This window comes from Rhinatrema bivittatum, chromosome 9 (genome assembly GCF_901001135.1).
Source record: "Rhinatrema bivittatum chromosome 9, aRhiBiv1.1, whole genome shotgun sequence".
In the NCBI taxonomy this organism is placed as follows: Eukaryota; Metazoa; Chordata; class Amphibia; order Gymnophiona; family Rhinatrematidae; genus Rhinatrema; species Rhinatrema bivittatum.
This window is the reverse complement of record NC_042623.1, coordinates 193,937,385-193,959,148: the sequence shown is the minus strand read 5'-3', so window position 1 is coordinate 193,959,148 and position 21,764 is coordinate 193,937,385. Positions and strand designations below refer to the sequence as shown.

General features: G+C 47.8%; 1 protein-coding gene across 2 annotated transcripts in view; it reads left to right on the top strand.

Annotated features, from left to right (window-relative positions):
• Positions 1-21,764, top strand: part of UGGT1 (UDP-glucose glycoprotein glucosyltransferase 1) — a 246,543-nt gene that overhangs the window by 179,686 nt on the left and 45,093 nt on the right. For both annotated transcript variants that reach the window (XM_029615446.1, XM_029615445.1), the window contains 4 exons: positions 667-751; positions 8,974-9,062; positions 11,395-11,499; positions 17,165-17,249. In XM_029615446.1, the coding sequence (XP_029471306.1) occupies positions 667-751; positions 8,974-9,062; positions 11,395-11,499; positions 17,165-17,249 (364 nt within the window). The remainder of the gene's footprint in view (positions 1-666; positions 752-8,973; positions 9,063-11,394; positions 11,500-17,164; positions 17,250-21,764) is intronic.

Here is a 21,764-nt window from a genome sequence, read left to right as displayed (position 1 = left end):
TTAAAATCTGATCAATATACTCTCATAAAATAAAATTAAAACAACATCCTCAGTTTCTATCTCCTCTTTACTTGCATCTTATCTACTGGGCAGAAAGCCACCTCCCAAATTTAGTCTACCCTTTGTAGATCTCCTATATTCAGTACTAGAGTCCACATCATAGCTATGTGAGGTAAGAGAACATAGATATCTTGGAAGATCTGCGAGAGACATTCAGATATTTCCAGATCATAAATTATATAGAAGAATTAAGCATTAGTGTAAATGAAGATCTAAATCAAGCAGTGTTGAAGCTGGAGAACCTCCCAATGAAGGTCATGGGGATAATCACAGAATTCAAGAAGGCCTGGGACAGGCCCAGAAGATCCTTTTTGGTGGGGCACAAGGTTAAAACTGGCTATCAAATCTGCAGTCTTACAGTAGGTAGGCAAAATGGGTAGAGTAGGTGGACTTTGCAGTCTTCATGGGCTATCAGTTTCTAAATCTCTGTAATCATTTTTGATGAACTCTAAATAGTGAGCATGCAGCTTTAGGCAGAAGAGCATTGTCTTACATCACCTGAAAGTATCTCTCACCATAAAGGAATTTGTATACCATGTAAAAAAAAGGAATCAGGCTGCCATGCCACTGCTGCTTTTGAATCTTGGCAATCTCTCCTTATTGTAGCCATGATGGTACAGACTCCCCACCAGAAGCTGCTGAGGTAGTTGTGGTGCTAAACAACTTCAAGAGTAAAATTATCAAAGTCAAGGTAAGTTTCTGATATTCATATTCTAACTCTCTATTGAATTGATTAGGAGGTAGCAAATAATACATGGGGGTGGCCTTCACCGGTTCTGAATAGGTCTGGTTTTCAGGATATTCACAATGGATGTGCATGAGATAAATTTGCATACAATAGAAGTCAGTACCATGCAGATCTTTCTCATGCATATTCATTATGAATATCAAGAAACCCAGGCCTGTTTGTGGATCTTGAGGACTGGAGTTGGCCGTCCCTGAAAATAAAGTATAAAGAAAGGAGCCCCTGCATGTCTATCTCATAGGAATCCTTCTCCAAGTACAAGCAGGATGAATCGGTCACATATATGGATAACATTATCAGATGGTACCAAGGATGGAGTGATACGATGTATACCTAGAAAAGCTCAGAAGGCTTTTGATTCATGTGCAAGATCCCCCTTCCCCACCAGAGACCTGAGTGCCCGTGCCTCAGGTGTTTCTTTCTAAGATGGAGTGCTAATCTCTTTAGCCTTTCCTCATAGGGGAATCATTTCACCCAGTTTTATCACTTTGGTTGCCTCTCTCTGTACTTTTTCTAATTCTGCTGTATATTTCCTGAGGTGCGGTGACCAGAACTGCGCACAGTATTCAAGGTGCAGACACACGGTGGAGCGATATGGAGGCATTGTGATGTAGGAAAATTGGTTCTTACCTTCTAAATTTTCATTCCTGTGGTACCACAGATCAGTCCAGACCCCCTGGGTTTTGCCTCCCTTCCAGACAGAGTTTCGCAGCCAGCGCCACATAACCCTGGTGTTGCTACCTGCAGTCCCTCGGTATTACTAAGTACCCAAGCTAAGATAGCAAAAACATTTTTAATAAACGAATGAAGTAATATCCCCCGAATGAGCAGAGGAAAGAGGAGAACTTATAACGGGTAACTCTATCCAATTGGAACTTTAATTGTAAGGGCTAACAAGGAACCAGCACCATGCTTCAGAATCATTACAATAACAGATCGCACGGACTCTCCAAATCTCCGTTCCCCCATTGGGCGGGACTCTGGACTGATCTTTGGTACTACAGGAATGAAAATTAGTAGGTAAGAACCAAATTTTCCTTTCCTTGTACATACACAGATCAGTCCAGACTCCTGGGATGTACCAAAGCTTCCCCTAATCGGGTGGACGGAAGCCAGGACAATAAAAGAATATTAAGCGGATTCTCCTATCCAGCCGCTCAGCAGCATTTCTTTCCCCACGTCCCCAGTGAGAATCTCCCTCTTCCCCCGCCCCCCTCCCCCCCAACCATTGCAACAGCTTCATCCTCACTAGCATTGGCCCCAGTTCTCTCTTCTCTCCTTCAGCACCAGCTTGCTGAGGCTCCTGCGCTCTGCAGCACTGGGCAATTCTTTTTTTTGTGAGGGTCAGGGAGCCTGCCGATAAGTGCTTCTGCTGGGTGTGGCACACGTCAAATGCTTTCCTTGTCCAGTACCAAGCAGCAGGCATTTTGGCTGCTTGGTGTAGGAGGGGGGGAGGTGGGACTTGAAACAGTACCTCAGTGGCATGGGGGGACGAGCGTTTTCACTGGTTGGGGGGGGGGGGGGGGGGAGGACTTGAAACACTGCAGGTGTTTTAGCCCACATTGGCTTCCAGCAGTAGTTGGAGGCCTTGAGGACGCAACTGTAGCTGTGGAGCTGCTCTTTAATCAGCCTAAAACTAGGATGACTATCTAAACCAATTGTCACTTTTGGAACTATCTGGGAATTTATGGGTGAAAACTCGGTTTAAACTGAAAAGAAAGGACCCTAATCATACAGTAGAAGCTTCTAGGAATCTGAGGCTTGGGGCTTACTATAAAGCAGGATTCCCTCGGTAGCCAAGTCCCTGCACTATTATGCAGCCAGAGCCAAGACCCTGGGCTTTTTTAGTTTAACAGGAATGCATAGAAGCTGATTCCTTGCACTTATACAGTAGAAGCTCCCAGGAGTTGTGTCCCTGTGCTTATCATACAATAGAAGCCACCAGGGAGCCAAGTCGTTGTGCTTATTACGTAGCAGGAGCTCTCATTAGCCGAATCACTGCACTTGCTATATAGCACGAGCCACTGAAGAGCCAAGCCTCTGGGCCTGTTGTTTAACAGGATTTTTCAGAAGCTGAATCCACGAGCCTTTTAATCAGCAGGAGCTCTCAGGAGTTCACCTTGGGCTTATTATGCAGCAGGAGTTCTCAGAAGTCTGCAGACCTGTGCTCTTGATATTGCAGGAGCTGTCAGGAGGGGCTTCCAGGAATGTAAGGACTTGTATTATCCTTGTAACACTGCACTTCTTATTATACTGTATTCCTGTAACAATACACCCACATGCCATCCTTTCCCTGAAGGACCGCAGTCCTCCCCACCAGATCTCTGTAAAACCACATTCTGTTTTGCCTCACCTTTATAACACTATTGTGTCCGATTTCTGTAAGGGTACACCCTTCACCTCGCATTATTCCACGTAAAACTACATCCCATTCATTCCTGTTCTATTTCTGTGTCCATTTCCCTCTACCCATATCAGTCCAGACTCCTGGGTTTTGCCTTCCCTGTACAGGAACGAAAATTAGCAGGTAAGAACCAGTTCCCTGTACGTACCTGGATCAGTCCAGACAGTGGGTTATGTCCCCAATCCAGCAGATGGAGTCAGCACAAGCTTTGAGGGGGCGTATCCATATATACTACTACCCCCTCTGCAGGAGTTCAGTATCTTCTGACTCCAGCAGATGCGAGTAGGGGAATCAGGCTTCCCCTCCTTTTCCTTTTTCTTCACTTTCTTGCTTGATTATGGCTTGTTGTTGTCTTTTTCTGTGGATCAAGTTTGTATCAAGTTTGTATTAAGTTTAAAAAAAAAAAAAAGAAAAAAAAAAAAGTAAGGCAGAGTTCTTTCAACTTCTGGGGAGTGGCTTATCTTCCTTGTCTCTTCTCTGCGGCCTTGCTGTTTATTTCTCGTTGCAGCCAGGGGTAAGTTTGTTTTTCCTTTGTAGTTTTTTCCTTCACAGCTCAGCCCCTGGTGCCCGCGAAAGCCGGTGGACCCGGCCTCTTCGCTCTTTACAACCTCACCCGCGGCCATTTTACAGCTCCTCATGGGCTGCTGAGCCATTTAGGGAAAGATGTCTGGGGCGGGTCGTGTGGCCGGGAAGGCCCCCCCGCGGCACCCTCCTCTATTTTTGGACAGCGGGCAGTGCGGGCCGACCGGGCCCCCCCGCAGCGGCGCTTTTGTGCATGTGGCCCCCCCCCGTGGCTTTTTCTTTTCTCCTACAGCGATCCCGATGCCGCGGCCGTCCCGCTGTGCGGCCTGCGGAGACCCGGGGTCCCGGATTTCCCGGGAGGGCATCTGTGCACGATGCCTTCCCGGGGGGGGAAGGTACCTCACAGTCCCTGACTGATTTCTCTTTTTTTGCCCGGGCGGTGCGGGCCGGCCACTCCGCCATTTTTGGCGGGAACGGCGGCCATTTTACATTCTGAGCGCCCTGAGGCGCAGGCCACGAGGGGGAACGGATCCCTGGAGGCTACGAGGGAGAACGGATCCCTGGAGGACTCTACCAGCGGGGGTGTTCCCCCGATTTTGGTGCAGGAACCAAGCACCCAGAGCCAGGGAGCAGGAACCACGCCGCCCCCGAAGCGCACCCGAGCAGGCCGGGGTTCTCTCCGGAGTTTATCCTGCTCATGCATACCGCTTATCTGCAGGGGCTGGAAGCACCTGTGGGACCCCCCCCCTCCTAAGATCCCTCGGATGTCGCCCTCGACCCCGGCCCCCCCCGACCCTCCGGGAGTGGGGGCCTCCCGCCTTCCTACCCGGGTCCGATCCACGCCCGCGGCAGTGGGGGCGGTGCCAGACCCAGCGGGACATGGACTTGACCTCCCGGACGGGGGACAAGGAGACGGCACGCAGGAGGGGGATGATCCGCGTACCCTACGCCTCTTCCAGAGGGAAGAGCTGGACGACCTCATCCCGCAGATCATCCAAGAATTAGATTTGGACCCGCCACCAGACCCGCCTGCCCCAGTAGCTCCCGCTGTCGTCACTTCTTCAAGGAAGGGAGATCCTGTCCTGGCGGCACTCCGGCCGAGGGCTCGGGCTTTTCCCATTCATGACTCGTTTTTACAACTTCTCACCAGGAAATGGGACACCCCGGAGGCCTCCCTGAAGAGCAGCCGGGCTATGGAAAAGCTGTACCCGCTCCCCGAAGATTTTCTGGACCTCATCAAGGTCCCAAAGGTGGACTCCGCAGTGTCGGCGGTCACGAAGAGGACGACTATCCCAGTGACGGGAGGTGCGGCGTTGCGGACACACGGGATCATAAGTTGGAAGTTTTCCTTAAGCGGGTTTTCGAGGTCTCCGCTCTGGGTATATGGGCGGTGATGTGCAGTTCGCTTGCCCAGCGGGCTAGTCTCCTTTGGGTGCAACAACTCCTCACGTCTCAGAACCTGCTGTCCAATGAGGCTGCCCAGGCAGATCGGCTAGAAGCTGCAGTGGCATATGGGGCGGACGCCTCTTACGACCTTTTTCGGGTCCTCGCAAGATCCATGGTTTCGGTAGTGGCAGCACGACGACTACTGTGGCTACGCAATTGGGCGGCTGATACGTCCTCTAAGTCGAGTCTGGGCTCTCTTCCTTTCAGGGGCAAGTTCCTCTTCGGGGAGGATTTGGACCAGATCATCAAGTCCCTGGGGGAGAACGCTGTTCATCGGCTGCCGGAGGATAGGTTTCGACCATCCAGAGCATTTTCTTCTTCTCGGACCAGAGCCAGGGCGCAACAGCGCTACAGGGGATACAGACAGGCGGGCTCCCGGTCATCCGCCCCCAGGTCTCAGCCCTGGTCGCGCTCCTTTCGCGGGCGTCGGCCCGCACGCACTACTCCCGGAACCGGGAACCCCTCTACCAAGTCTTCACAATGATGCCAGTCTCGCCCACTCCCCTGTCCCCAGGATTGGGGACCGACTAACGTATTTCTACGCGGAGTGGGCACGGATCACCTCGGACCAGTGGGTCCTGGATACCATAAAACACGGCTACGCATTGGAATTTGTCCGCCCCCCGCAGGGAAGGTTCATCTTTTCCCCCTGTGGCTCTGACCTCAAGAGAGGAGCGGTGCAGCTGACTCTGGACAGACTCCGGGAGATAGGCGCTATTGCGCCCGTGCCCTTCGGAGAGGTGGGCTCGGGCCACTATTCCATCGTACCAAAGAAGGCCTATCCTGGACCTCAAGGAAGTCAACAAATCCCTTCGAGTCGTTCGGTTCCGCATGGAAACGCTCCGTTCAGTGATTGCGGCGGTGCATCGGGGGGAGTTCCTCGCCTCCCTGGACTTAACGGAGGCCTACCTGCACATTCCCATCCGCCCGGACCACCACCGTTTCCTTCGTTTCAAAATTCTGGACCAGCATTTTCAGTTCACGGCTCTCCCGTTCGGATTGGCGACGGCGCCGCGCACCTTCACCAAGATCATGGTAGTCGTGGCGGCAGCTCTCCGGAAGGAGGGCATCCTGGTTCATCCTTATCTGGACAATTGGCTCCTCCGGGCGAAGTCATTCGATCATGGACGCTCAGCGGTGACTCGAGTAGTACGGTTTCTACATTCCCTGGGATGGGTAGTGAACTTCTCCAAGAGCTCCCTCATGCCCTCGCAACGCTTGGGTTTTTTTGGGGGGCGACCTTCGACACCCTACTGGGCAAAGTTTTTCTGCGCCAGGACAAAGCTCAATCCTTGCGGGATCACACACGACGGTTCTCTGCGTTACCAGAGCCCACCTCCTGGGACTACCTGCAACTCCTGGGAGTGATGGGGTCCACCATCGACCTTGTACCTTGGGCTTTCGCGCACCTCAGGACCTTACAGTGGGCGCTCCTCTCCCGTTGGAAACCAGTATCGCAGGACTACCAGATGATTCTCCCGCTCCCGCAGAATGCCAGGGACAGTCTGGGCTGGTGGTTGGATCCGCCGAGCCTGGCCCGTGGCGTGTCCCTCGATCTGCCACATTGGGTGGTGGTGACCACCGATGCCAGTCTAGCAGGCTGGGGTGCAGTCTGCGATTGAAGCACCACGCAGGGGACGTGGTCCACGGTGGAGGCGAAGTGGTCAATCAACCGTCTGGAAACCAGAGCGGTCCGGCTAGCTCTGCGACATTTCCTCCCGCTTCTTCGGAACCGGGAAGTCAGAATCCTATCGGACAACACTACCACCGTGGCCTACATCAACCGACAAGGAGTCACGCGCAGCCCACAGGTCGCGCTCGAGGCGGCGCTGCTGATGCAATGGGCGGAGCGTCATCTCGTCCGGCTAGCGGCCTCGCACATCGCCGGTGTGGACAACGTCCAGGCGGACTTCCTCAGTCGTCAACTGCTGGACCCCGGAGAGTGGTCTCTCTCCGACAAAGCGATGCAACTTCTCGTCCATCGGTGGGGGGCCCCCCACTTGGATCTGATGGCGTCCGCTCTCAACGCCAAGGCTCCACGCTTCTTCAGTCGCCGGAGAGAGCGCGGATGCCCTGGTCCTCCCGTGGCCGCCACATCTTCTGCTCTACGCTTTTCCACCATGGCCCCTGGTGGGCAGGATGCTCCGCAGAATAGAAAGCCATCAGGGGACTGTGGTTTTCGTCGCCCCAGAATGGCCCAGGCGATCCTGGTTTGCGGACCTGCTACAGCTGGTGATCGACGGGCCAATCAGGCTGGGGCACCTCCCCCAGCTCATACATCAGGGCCCAGTATTTCCGGCGTCGGGGCTACCCGGAGGCAGTAGTATCCACGCTATTGCGGGCACGAAAGACATCGACGTCGGCGGCCTATGTTCGAGCCTGGAAGGTGTTCGAGCTGTGGTGTACCAGCCAGGCCACGAGACCCGCTAAGGCTTCTGTACCTCAGATCCTTCAGTTTCTACAGGCGGGGGTGGAAAAAGGGCTCGCCTATAATTCACTACGGGTTCAGGTGGCCGCCCTTGGTTCGCTGTTGAGCGATGGGGGCTCTCTTCTACAGTATCCTGACATTGCTCGTTTTCTCAAGGGTGTCAAGCATATGCGTCCTCCGTTACGGGACCCTTGTCCCTCCTGGAGTCTTAACCTTGTGCTTCGCTCCCTGTCGGGACCACCGTTCGAGCCGCTGCGCAGCGCAACGATAAAGGATCTCACTCTCAAGACTGTATTTCTTGTGGCCATCTGTTCCGCTCGATGCATCTCGGAGCTGCAGGCTCTGTCGTGTAGAGAGCCCTATCTCCGTTTCTCCGCACTCTGCGCCTCTATCTGGAGGCTACAAATGAGTTCCGGACCTCTGACCATCTCTTCGTACTCTGGGCCGGTCCTAAGAAGGGGTCTCAGGCCTCGAAGACTACCATTGCCAGATGGCTGAAGGCCGGCATTGCTGCTTCCTACATTGGGGCGGGTTGGACTCCCCCACCCGGAATCGTAGCACATTCTACACGTTCTCAGGCGGCTTCCTGGGCGGAGGTTCGCTCGGTATCCTCGCAGGAAATTTGTAGGGCAGCCACCTGGAAATCGTTACACACGTTCTCGAGGCACTATCGTCTGCACCTCGCCTCTTCGGTCTCTGGACACTTTGGCGAGCAGGTTCTCCGAGCAGGCCTCGCAGGACCCCACCCGATTTAGGGAAGCTTGGGTACATCCCACTGTCTGGACTGATCCAGGTACGTACAGGGAAAAGAAAATTATTACTTACCTGCTAATTTTCGTTCCTGTAGTACCATGGATCAGTCCAGACGCCCACCGCATTTGGGTTCTTGATCCTGCTCAGCTCTGCGCTACTTCTTGCTCGCAGTGTTCTGTGTCTTCACAGTCGTTTCTTTTCGCTGTTTTTCACAGCTCCCTACAAGTTGGTAGGATGTTTGCAGTTACTTGTTGCGGTTACAATTGTTTTCATTATCTGTTTCCACAAACTTGATCCTTCGGGGGTTTCTACTCTGGCTTTGATATACTCGATACTGAACTCCTGCAGAGGGGGTAGTAGTATATATGGATACGCCCCCTCAAAGCTTGTGCTGACTCCATCTGCTGGATTGGGGACATAACCCACTGTCTGGACTGATCCATGGTACTACAGGAACGAAAATTAGCAGGTAAGTAATAATTTTCTTTTTTCCTTTATCCCCTGTCCCGCCATAGCAGTATAACTACCTCTTGTTCTTCCTAGCAGTTGTAAAACTAGCTTCTCCTTCAAGTTGGCTTTGGTTCTTGAGCTCCTTGTGTTTTCTCTCCTGTGCAGGTTCAGAAGAAACCTGACCATATAAACGAGGACCTGCTGAGTGATGGCAGCAGTGAGAACGAGGCTGGTTTCTGGGAATCTATCAAATGGTAATTGCTCTTACAAAATCCATCTGGAAAAGCCTTTTGAGTTAAGTAGTAGGATTGATCAGCGAGTGCTTTATCTATGCGCTCTGTATCATAAGTGAGCTTGTGTGCAGGGTGGGGGTGGGGGGATGAGCGCTAGGATTGGGAGGAAAATATCTATTCTGAAACTTCTCCGCCTGAAACTAAAATGGCTTTTCTGACAATTAAAATTCCATAGACCTACAGGAGCCCCGGGGAAGGCTCCTCTTTAATTCCATGGGGCTAATTCTGCTTGAGCTTGGGTCCCAGGGCTTCTCTGTGCCTGTGTTATCTGCTGCTCCAATCACTAGTCCCATCAGCCACAGGATGGAAGGGAGTCTCACTGGCACAAAAGCTGTTTCTTTGCAGTTCTACCACAACCCAGGCCTCAGATCACAGTGCAGAAAATGTTTGATTTAAAAAGTTGATTTTCTTGCATGATGTGATAAGGAAACATAAACTGCTACTATACACCTTTCAAGAAATTGGTCTTTCAGCATATTTGCAAAGAATCTGTCTACTCATTGTGGGTAGGGGGTCTCCAGGAAGAGCTTTCAAACTTTAATTTAGAATAAAATGACAAGACCTTTGGAGCAGAAATCTGAAGATCTGCACGGAATCGTCTCATGGTCTGGGCTACACTCAACGTTCCTAAATACTTCTGCAGATTTATTGAATGCTTTTTCAAATTTATGATTCTCCATAGAGAATGGGGAAGAAAAATATAGAAGTTCTGGAAATTGTTCAGACTGTGCTAGTACTCTGAATACTTCATTCACATGTTTGGACTGCAGGAATATCTAAGGAAAGGCCATGTCTAGAATCAGTTTTACCTTTCAAACAAGGGGAACAGCTAACTTATTTGTCTTACAAATCTATTAGACTGTTGTGAAGGTGTAAATATGTAGATGAAAGTGAGCCGGTTGATATAGTCTATTGCCAAAGTCATCCTCACGAAATTAAAAAGTCATGGGATAGGAGGCAGCGTTCTATTGTGCATTGTAACTGGTTAAAAGGCCACAAACAAGAGGATAGGACTAAATAATCAGGTTTCCAAATGGAGAAAAGCCATTAGTAAAATACCACAGGGATATATGCAGTTTAACATATTCATAAATAATCTGGAAAGGGGAACAAGAAGTAGGGTAATCAAATTTGCAAATGAGACAACATTATTCAAAGTTGTTAAAATAGCAGTGTATTGTGAGGAACTACAGAAGGGATCTAGGGAGATTAGGAGACCGGACATCTAAATAGATGAAATTTAATTTGGAAAAGTGCAGTGATGCAATTAGGGAAAAGTAATCCCAACTACAGGTACACAGTGCTGGGTTCCGAACTAGAAGTCACCATCCAGGAAAAGGACCCTGGAGATCTTGTGAACAACGCATTGAAATCTCCAACTCCGTGTGCAGCAGCAGTAAAAAAAAAACAAAAAACAAGAAGCAAATAGAATGTTAGGATGATCCAAAGAGCCATGGAGGAAAACATAGAAAATATTGTATTGCTTCTGCTTCGATTCATACTGCAACCACATCTTGAGTCTTGGGTGTAGTTCTGGTCACCTCATCTCAAAGAAGACATAGTAGAACTAGAAAAGATGCAGAGGAGGGCGACGAAAGTGATAGAGCAGGGGTGGCCAGCCCTGTGACTCAGGAGCCGCATGTGGGTTACTGATAGGCCCTGGACCTCATTACGTTATAAGAGAATTGGTTGAATGATCCTGCTGAACCTATCAGGAAGCTGCATACTCGTGCTGCAACATTCTCCAAACCCTGCCGAGTGTATCAGAAAGCTTTATGCTCCTGTAATAGAATAAGCACAATCACAAGATAGGCAGTTTCATGCATCTAGAAGGAAAACCTTAACAAGGATCAAATAATTGTTTGGGTTTTTTTTAGTTTTCACTTTTTTCACTGTTTAGTAAATGATTTAACATTGTGCTCAGAGAAGCATTCATGAATCAGCTGAACTGAAATTCCTCGCTAAATGAATTGCCCTGGGTATTTACAGGCAGAAATCAGTGTATACATCTTGTGATGGTCAGTTTGTACTCTGAAAAGATTTCAGAAATTTTGCTACTATATAAAACTTTGCATTTGAATCACCAGACAAACGGGTTTTGCTCCCTTCCATTCTTGCATGAATTGCCCCTTTTGGCACTGTCTTTTGAAGAAGACAGGAGGTCTGTTGTTCTCTGCTATTGCAAAGGATGTGGGTTTCCCCTGGCGTATAACGTAGGACTTCCCTTCTGAAGCTTGCATCCCACTGTCAGAATGGCTGAAATTAAAAGATTTTATTTTTTTATGTGTTACAGGGGCCTGACAGGAGGGCAGAAGACAGAAGATGTGAAGCAGGAAAGAGATGATGTGATTAATATATTCTCGGTGGCCTCAGGACATTTGTATGAGAGGTTTCTCCGGTTAGTGGATATGTTATGGAGGGACAGTAGTTTGGGCTGTGTGGCTCAGTCATTTCATTGGCCTTATGTCATATCTCTTCCTCCTGTATACATGAAACATCTTCTAAACCATGCAGTACATTTGGTGTAGTCTCTGTCATTTTGGAAGTGTTTTAAATTTACAAAAATGATGGCATATTATATCCTATGGGAAAAAAATCACAAATTTTACCAGTCTTCAACAAACAGTGCAGGGGTTTAAGTAACAGTTTATTTCTTAGAGCTTTGATAATTTATGTATGATTATGTGTGACCCTGTTTTATGTATTGAATTTAATCCTGGAGTTCAGTAGCAGCACGTTGATTGCAGACTGTATACAGACCGTCTGATCAGTGAATGTGATCTCTTCTGATCACTTCCTCTTGTAGGCTAAATAAAGATCCTGGGATAGATTCAGCTCTAGTAGCTTTGGGGCTGATGCAATATTACTCACGGAAAGCGGGCGCTGACCTTAGCGCCTCCTTGCTAACGCGACCCCGCTAACTCATTCACTCCGCGTCGGATGCACGTTAAATAGGCGCTAATCCCCCTATTGCATTAGGGGGTGGATTAGCGCCTATTTAATCCGCGTCCGACACCGGGTAAAACAGTGCGCTCGGCTAAGCGTACTGTATTGCATCGGCCCCTTTGACTTCCAGGAGGTGAAGAGTGGCCAAATATTAGGTTGTATTTTGTACAAAGGGATATTTCATCACTATTTGATCATTTAAAACTTTACAAAACACATTTGCAAGAGCAAAAAAAAAAAAAATTCTGAGTGAAAAGGGAGGTATAATTCTCATATATTATCTATTATTTTGCTTTGCTCCGCCTTTGCTCCTGCTTGCAAGTAGCGATTAATGCCCTAATTATGTGGACTGTATCTGCCTCCCTGAGCTCTATAGCATGAATATATGTATTCCTGCTTAGATCAGAAATACAGTGGAGGTCTCTAGCTCTTAGGCTTCTGAAACATGTCTTCCCAGCCCCTACTGGAAGAGCCCTGGGAGTCGTATGAGTTGCATGAGAGCCCAGAAGTTCCCTGATGTTTACCTTTGTCCTAGCCAGAAGTAGAAAGAAACTTACAAATACAGGAAAATATTATTTTTCCCCTTACCAGCATGTGAGCAGGAAACAGGGTGCTGGACTTCAGAAAACTGGCGAGTGGAGTGCGAATCCAGCACTGCCTGCTTTTCCACCTCAACATGTCCTAGTGAGGTGAAAAGGGGGGGCGAACATTCATTCATGATGGCTCCCAGGCAAATCAGAACGGAAGCAGGTGCAAACCAGGCTCCTTCTCCCAGAAAGACATTATCTGTTCCCCTCCAAGGAAAGCCCCCATGGAATACTTGCCTGTATCCACTGATTGCATGCCTGGTCTGCAGGAGACTGGCTCATTAGAAAGGCTAATGCATGCTCTGATTAGAGTGAAGAAGGACTGGGTTGGGGGGGACGGATGGGGGGGCAAAGGAATGAAACTCTGATACAACAGGGTGCAGTTAACCTTAAGAAGCATGAACAAAGAATGCAAAGACAGTATGCACAGAAATACCACATGGTACAATGTAACCAGGAAAGACGAAGACAAGCAACATGACCAGATGCATAATAAGCATTGCATCCAACAGAGGACTTCGCCAAAAGCACAGTATATAAAAAAAAAGCCACACTGCACCGACATAGGCATAATAAAAAGGGACAGAAGGAGGGAACAGGCATTATGGTAAAGATGAACAAAATAAAATGCACACAAGACAGGAGAACACAGTAAGTGCTAAACAAGCATAATAGAAATTCTATGAAGTACACATAAAGGAAAATACTCAAGGGATAGATCTCCATGCACCATAGCTGGTCCTCTGGGTCTTTCCACTTTTGATGGTCCGCCATAAGCTACTTGGGTACCGTATCACCCTCCATTATAGCCTCCTAGTATTCAGGAGGCAGGAAGCCCTTCTTTGACCTCTGAAGCAGGCATCTCATGGGCTCTCGGTTGATCTGAAAAACATGCAGATAAAGAAGATGCTTATTAATGGACTTAGTCAAGTGCCGAGCAAAGTATTAGTATAAAGACTCACTGTCCTTACTTGCTAGCAGTTCCTCATACCCTGCAGGTTTCTAAGGCATTGGTGGTTTGTTTTCTGAATGTAATTTTGGGTTTTTTTGCACACATGTGAATGCTGAGGTGTTCCCCATTGAATCTTGTGGAGCCAGGATGAGTATTTCAGTGAGAATGCAAATGAGGTGGTGTAGAGATTGAAGTACTGGCAGGCATTGTTGATGTCTTGCTCTTAGATTGTGCTGACATCATAGCCGACATCAATTTGGTTTTCCCTGCAATTGATTGCATTCATTTTTTTATTTAAACATTTTTATATACCGGCATTAGTTGTGGACATCATGCCGGTTTACAGTAAAACTGGTTAAGCTTAGAGATTACATTTTAACAGGGGAGTCAAAAAACTGGGAAGGGGGTAAAAGGTAGCTGAGAAAATACAGAATAATAAAATGTGTTTCCTCGATGTGAGGGGAGAGAGAGTATAACAAAACATAGATCCTCAATGTGAGGAAAAAAGGTGCATGTCTGAAAAGGAATAATGAAGCTTATACATGGCACAATGAGGCAACTGAGGCATTTCATGACTTGAAGCAGGGTGGGCTACAAATGGAGGAGTAACCTCATGGTTAGAGTAGCAGGCTGTGAACCAGGGAAATGAGAGTTCAAATCCCACTGCCGCTCCTTGTGACCTTGGGCTAGTCACTTTACCCTCCATTGCCTCAGGTGCAAACGTATGGCCTCATTTACTAAGCATTTTTCCCAAAGACGCAGAATGGGAGAAAAATCTTAGTAAATCAGGCCCTTAGATTGTGGACAAGGAAATACCTACAGTATCTCAATGTTATCCACTTTGTTGAAAGGAACAATATAAATATATATATATATATGTTCATTAACACCTCCTTTGCCCTTCCTCCTGCTCCACACTATAGACCTGGGGGAATTCTGCACTATTGCGGATTGCAGAATTTGCACAGAATTCTCCCTTCCTGCAGATTTCCTCCCTCACCTCGCAGAATCGCAGATTTCCTCCCTCGCCTAGCCTAGCAGTCTCGGCTACACTGCTGCCGAGACTGCTAGGCTAGCATGCTCACCTGCTGGAAGAGGAAGCATCACTGGAAGCATGCAGCTGAAAAACAGGCCCAGGCCCTGAGAGTGTATGTGTGAGCCAGTGTGTTTGTTGTAAGCCGGTGCGGGTGGGTAGGTGTCTTCCTGGGAATCTGTGTGTGTGAGAGAGTTTTATGTGGAGAGACAGAACATGTGTGTGACAGATGGTATATGAGAGAAAACATATGACTGATAATTAGCAAAAATATTGTGTTATTTTGACAAATGTGCAGAATTTTGCAGAATTTAGAAAATGTGTGCACAGAATTTTAAATTTTTTGGTGCAGAATTTTAAATTTTTTCTGTGCAGAATTCCCCAGGAGTAGCACTACCTCTGCTCCAACTTTGAATACCAAAGTTTTTCTAAATAGCTAGTTGCTACTGCTTGCTTTTTAGCCATAAAATGGGTAAATCAAGTCCTTTTTGAGTAGTGATTGCTGCCTTATGTAGGTCAAATAAAGTGAGTATAGTCTCTTCTGATCGCTGCTTTGTGTAGGCTTGAATAAAGAGCATGTGATCAGTGAGTATAGTCTATACTGATTGATTTCTTTATATGCTAAGAAGATAAAAGGCCTAAAACCTCGATGCCCATCAGTATAAAATAATGGTATCTTCCTGATCCTCAAAATTATCCTGTGTGCATACTGTTACTCTGGTTTGGTCTTCTGTATGCTGTATGAGCGTATTTTGATCGCGTGAAGTGATGTGGTTAAGTAAGTGAACATTCAGTATATGATTGGGATCTTTTTGGTAGCTCAGCTTAGGGCACTGCTAATGTGGCTCAGTGCTGGAGCCTTTTTGTGGGGCTTGTTCTTGGAAGTTCAGATCCTGCACTTATTGATGAATGTATTTGATGGAGCGTTCACAGATCCATGCAACTGTGGAATCCAGGAGAGAAAAGGAAATGACCTGAAAATGCAAGAAAGCTGTTTTCAGCTTGAAAACGAAAGAATAAGAGGACTAGATATAAGAGAGAACTAACCAAGCCCTGAAATATAGGGATTTTGTATTAGCTGAACAGGGAAATCAGCTGCTCTACCAATCCAATAAAATCCTCAGTTGGTAAACAAAGGGCTGAAATGATAGAGACAGAGATCTTGGATTGGACATAGGAAACCTTAGAATTAGGGACCGTTCGGTTTGTAGCAAGTGTGAAACTTTCACAGGCATCCAGGCAGTCTGTAGTAGTGGAATGGGGTATGGTCACGGCTTCCATCTCCCATGATAAGTATGGTAAAGGTCACAAAGTCTGGCCCTTGCTGTGAAATTTCCCAGCCCTGTGGAATTGTGGGACACCGTTTGGGCCAGGTCAAAGAAGGAGCAATACGGCCTGCCCATCTCTCTCCCTCCCCCGCCTTGCACCCTGCCTGGATGCTAGGAGAACGCTTTGGGCAGCGTTGGTTCTCTTCTGCTTCCTGAAGCCTGATGTTGTGCACTACGGTGTCCCACGTGGTTCAATCACAGTACTTATCCCACCAGGCACTAGAGGAGAATGGCGCGGACTTATCTATACTACCCCGTCTTTCTTCCTACTGCCAAGCCCAGATCGGTGGCTGGGATCAAAGGAAGAAGGGGATTAACATGGGGCGAAGGGGTGGTGAAAGAGGAGGGGAGGATGGGGGATTGGCAAGGGGAGACGTTTAAGATGTGCGCAAGTGAGTGAATGACTTAAGGGAATAGAGGTTTGGGGGTGAGTGAATGAGATAAGGGATCTGCATTGGGAGGAAGGGTATGAAAGAATGGATCCTCTTTTGCTGTCCTGGTCCTTGATCTCTCCTTATTCAAGATCCCTGACTTTTTTTCTTATCCAATCTAGATCCCACCTTCTCTTCCCTGATCAAGGATCCCCCCCCTCTTTCTCCCACCTCAATCCATAATCTCCCTTCACTTACCATCATCTGCTTGCTGTCCTTTCTCCCTCCATCTCTTGTCTCTGCCTCTCCCCCTGAGATCCATTTTCCAACTCCCTCCATCCCCCAGATCACCTTCCATTCTCATATTCTCTATCTCTATCCCCCTCCCTAAGATAGAGTAACAAGACCCCTCCCCCAAAAAAGAATATGTCAATAAACTACCGAAACAAACTGAAAAAATGCACCAACAAACACATTTATACCAAAATGAATGAACAAAACAAAACATTTTTTTGTATGCACATCCCTAATAATAAGTATGCACAGACACGCAAACCTGAAACACTTCCATATCAGTTGGAGAAGATATGACTTCATAGTCTGTGTTATTCAGCAAACAAAGCTATGCAATCCTTCAGCTGTTATATGTTTTCACTACTTGAACAATCTTTGTTTTATGCCGCTCCAGTCGTAGGGAGTTGTCCTAATACAGAATTTCTGAAGGAAGTACATTTGTTTAATTAGTATGTATAAAATGCTTGAAGGCCATGTATGGGAAGAAATATTGCCACCTCTTACTACAATCAATGTATGATTTCTTTTTTTTTTTTTTTTTTATTTTGACAGAATAATGATGTTGTCGGTGCTGAAGCACACACAGACCCCCGTGAAGTTCTGGTTTTTGAAAAACTACTTGTCGCCCACCTTCAAGGTTTGTTGCTGACCTGGAAATGATGCTCAACTCTACAAGAGCAGAGAAAGAGTATGGTTTGTCCTAGTGTACGCCAATGAGGTTTTGTGACTGCTCTGCAGTGGTGGGCAGTCAAGGCCTTCAGGAGATTCAGTGAATTCCCCCGAAAGGCTCAACATGAGAGGTTCCTCACTGTGAATCTGGGGGAACAGGAATACGGCAGGAACAGAAAGCTGCTTTGCAGTCGGGCCAACCAGTCAGCGATGCTATATCCTGCCACCTGCCCTGTCATTGACGAGCGGTGTACGTAAGGAGCTAGCAGCTTAATTAAAGTCATATTGCAGGTTGCAGGCAGGCCCAGGTCTGCAGACTGAGGAAGATCAAGGGAGACACATTTAAGGGAGCAGTGTGTACCAAGGAGTCTAGGAGAGCAGCCGCCGCTGGATCAGTGGAGGGAGATTTCAGTTTAGCAGTGACCATGGCTGAACTACTTAAAGTGAGCATAGGAGCAGGCAGTCTAATTCCTGGCCAGGGAAGAGAAATGGGGGGGACTAATTTGGAAGGGGAAAGGTGGAGGAAGGACCCTGATGGGAAATGGGAGGAATCTGATGGAGAAGGAGGAGAGGAGGTTGTCCTGTTGGAGAAAGGGTTTCCCTTATGGGAAAGGGGAGAGCAAGATGCCCTGATAGAAGAAAGGGAGAATTCTAAAGAAAAATGGGGGTCCTGATAAGGATGGGAGGGTAGGGTGCTTTGATGAAGATGGAAGGGGGGCCTGCATGAAAAAGGTAGGAGGTCCAATGGGGAAAGGTGAGAGGATGGTGCCCTGATGGGAAATGAATGGGGGAGCCAGATAGAGAAGGGGGTTAGAGTGCTCAGATGGGGGGGAAGAGGGAGAGGAGGGTGCCTTATTGGAAAAGAGGGGAAACCTAATGGGAAATTGTATGTATGGGGAGGGGGGTGATGGTTACTGAAGGGGAACAATGGCCTGATAAAGAAGGATTGCTTCTGTGGGCAGAGAAAAGCCCACAGTAGCACTCTGAAGGGTTTGCTTTACACAATGGGATTCAGTCTGTTGCATTTCTCCTAAGACAAGCAGGATGGTACTCTTCACATATAGGTAATATCATCCGATGGAGCTTGACATGACGTCAAAAATGTTTAGAACTTTGTCTGAGCCTCACCTCACCGAGTGTGCCCATGTCTTGCAATATATCAAGCATCCACACGGGGTCCCCTCAGTCTTTCTTTTTCCACGGAGCCCAGTGTTCACAGTTTAAGCCTCTACAAAATGTTTTCTCAACAAGTTGGTGCATTTTGCGCTTTTTTTCTTGTGTTTCCTTCCTCACCACCCCGCGGGGTCCTGCAGTCTCCCTGTAGTGGTCCCTTTTATTTCGCTCCAAAATGGCTTCAGGGTTCCAGCAGTGCCCTCAATGCAAGAGAACTATGTCTACTTGGGGGCATTGCATGATGTCCAGGGTTGTTGCAAGTGTGCCTAGATGACCCCCAGAACGATGCCGCTCCTGCCTGGCTTTGCTGGAACATCTGTTTGGGCATCAGAAGACTGAGCCTTCTGCATCAGAGGCATTTGCTAGCCTGGATGATGCCACATGGTGTTCTATTTGAAGCCTGCGACGGTGCCGGAGGCACTGGGGATACACACATTTCAGTCGTGTACACGAAAGGAGCCTATTTCTTCGTGCACAATTTGTGGTTTGTAGAGTTGAATTCATGTGCCTTACATTGATTAGGCTGCCTGACTCAGATATTTCGTGGTTTTTTTTTAATTTTTTTTTTGGGGGGGGGGGTTAATGTTGGCAGTTTATCTACTTGTTTCTTGTATCTCTGCAGGTTTTTCTTGTTGGGTCTTATTTTAAGTTTTTGGGGGTTTTTTTATACAATTTTTTGTGAATGATTGTTCCTGTGGTTTGGATGGGTTGACTGGTTCCATGGAAAGCTCTGTGTCTATAATTTCTGGGAGAGGCAGATATGGTCAGCTGTGTAACCGTAAGCTTACCCCCGGGCAAGGGGTTCAATATGGGTAATGTCAGTATCCCTTATGATGCCTTCGTATCCAAGCCACATTCGTGTTCTGATCAATTTTCCTTGCTTTTGTGAATGCCCAGGCAATTTGGAAAAGCTTATCTGTGCTTATTGATCTGTTGAAAGAGAAAACTCCGGATGTGCTCTGTGTGACTGAAACCTGGCTGTTGCCTTCTGATACAGTTTTGCTAAATCAGCTCTGTTTTGCTGATTATGTTGCTTTTTCTAAACCTCTTAAAAAGAAGAGGGGAGGGGGAGCTTCTCGTTATTGCCCTATCTTCTTTACAGCTGTCAACTATTCAACTGGAGGACACTACTCCTCTGGAAGTTTTATTTTTAGCCTCCCCTCTGAATTTGTGGTCTTTGATTAGTGGATTCCTCTCCTGGCTGTATGTCAGCTAATTTTTCTGTCTTTGTTGGCAGTCTTCTTTGTGCCAAGGCTGATATAAGTAACGCTATAATCCTTGGTGATTTTAATATTCATGTTGATCTTTGCTAGCCCCCCTTCAAGAGCTTGCAGATAATTTTTATCTATTACGCAGTCTCTGGGCTGGACTCAAGATGATTCATTTTCCTACCCACAATCAAGGGCACACTCTGCATCTAGTATTTGTTCATAGTAATTGGCTTTCTACTAATTCCTATTCTACTTACTACTCTTAGGTTCTTTAGTTGGATCATTGAGTTATCTATTTTTGATCCAATGGTCTAACCTCGTTTTTCACTGTTGAATTCATGGACCCTTGGACTGAGATGGAGTTGGTGCAAACTGCAGGGAGGAACCCTGCAGGTCCCCAACGTTGGCTGGCGGATCTGGATGAGGCAGAGGCCCAACTGGAGTTTCACCTTTACTAGCCCACGTTCCCCTCAGGTTAGCTTTTGGGTGCTGCGACCGGCAAGTCTTAGGTGGGGGCTTCTGCTGATGTGATGGAGATCCATCAAGTCAGAGTAGAAGGGATCACAGGTGAATCCGGAAGCTGGCTGGGGTCAGTGGCAGGTGGCGTTCAGGAGGTCCTCTGAGAGAGCTGAGGTCAGTGGTAGGCAGAGTTCAGGGAGGTCCAGTGATCATGCTGAAGTTAATACCGAGTATCTGACTGAAGGGAAGACGGGATGGAGAGGCAAGGCAGGTAGGAAAGGAGCTGGACAGGTGGACAGACTAGGAAACATGAAACACTGAAGAACTGAATGAGAAAGACTAAAGACACAAATTCAGGACAGGAGATGAGACCACAGGGACTGCAGATGAAGACAAGGAACTGGAACCAAGGATGAAGATGAAGAACTGGAATCAAGGATGAAAACCCTGTAGCAACTCACACACTATGAGGCAGTGCTGACCTATTGCCGAGGCATTGGGGAAATGTCTGCAGTGGCCTTGTATAGGCCAGAGATGGCTATGTCATCAGGGGGCGCCCGTCGGGCTTTCCCTCCTCAAGCCCTTTAAGAATGCAGACATCAGGCTCATGTCTGCCCTAGGAACAGGGCCTGGCTGTGTCAATGGCATCTCGCAGCAAAGAACTTCAGTAGTGTCCTGCCACATGGGAAAGAGCAGTAGACTGGCAGCGTCCAGAGACCAGTGAGAAGGCCCAGCCTGAGGGGTAAGTGCAGTGGCTCACAGGAGGAGCCTGCAGACCGCCAAAAGCAAAGGTACGCCCCCCCCCCCCCCATCTTAAGCCCTCTCTCAGGACCTTGAGGTTTCTTGGGGTGACAAATATGGAACTCCTTCAGTAGGTTATCGTCCAGGATGTTAGAAGCTAGTTCTCGGGAGTTCTCCTCTGGGCCTTAATCCTTCCAAGAGATGAGTTATTCAAGCCTCTTGCACCTGCGACAAGAGTAAGATCTCTTTGACCTCATAGACTGTCTCTCCATCAATGGTTAATTCCTGAGGTTCCAGTAATATTCTAAAGGGCCATGAGAGTATCAAGGATTTTAATAGTGAGACATGGAATACGCTATGTATCTTGAGAGCTGATAGTAATTTCGGTTGATAAGTGATGGGCCCTACGTGTAATACAGGGAAGATGTTCACAGATGTTCACAGATCGTTTCTAAAAAATGGCACACTTCACTCCTCTAGCGGGCCTCCCATCCACACCTGAGTTGGCATGCCTTTTTTCACATCTTTCACCTGCATGGCTTACCAAAGCATATCCTGTCTGACTGAGGAGTGCAATTTATGACAAAATACTGGCATTCCCTCTGCAAGAAATTTTTCATCACACTGAACTTTACTACTGCCTACCATCCCCAGGGAAACGGACAAGCTGAGCGTACCAACAGGACTCTCAAGCCCTTCCTCCACTCCTATATTAACGAACACCAAGACACCTGGGCTGCTCTCCTATCTTGGGCTGAGTCTGTCCACAACTCCCATATTAATGCAGCCACTGGGTCCTCCCTCCTCCTCCTTGCTGGTCTACAGGAGACAAATGTTGCCTCCGCTTTCACTGCCTGGACTAGTGCCCTTGCCAACGGCCCAACTGTCAGCCCAGGAAT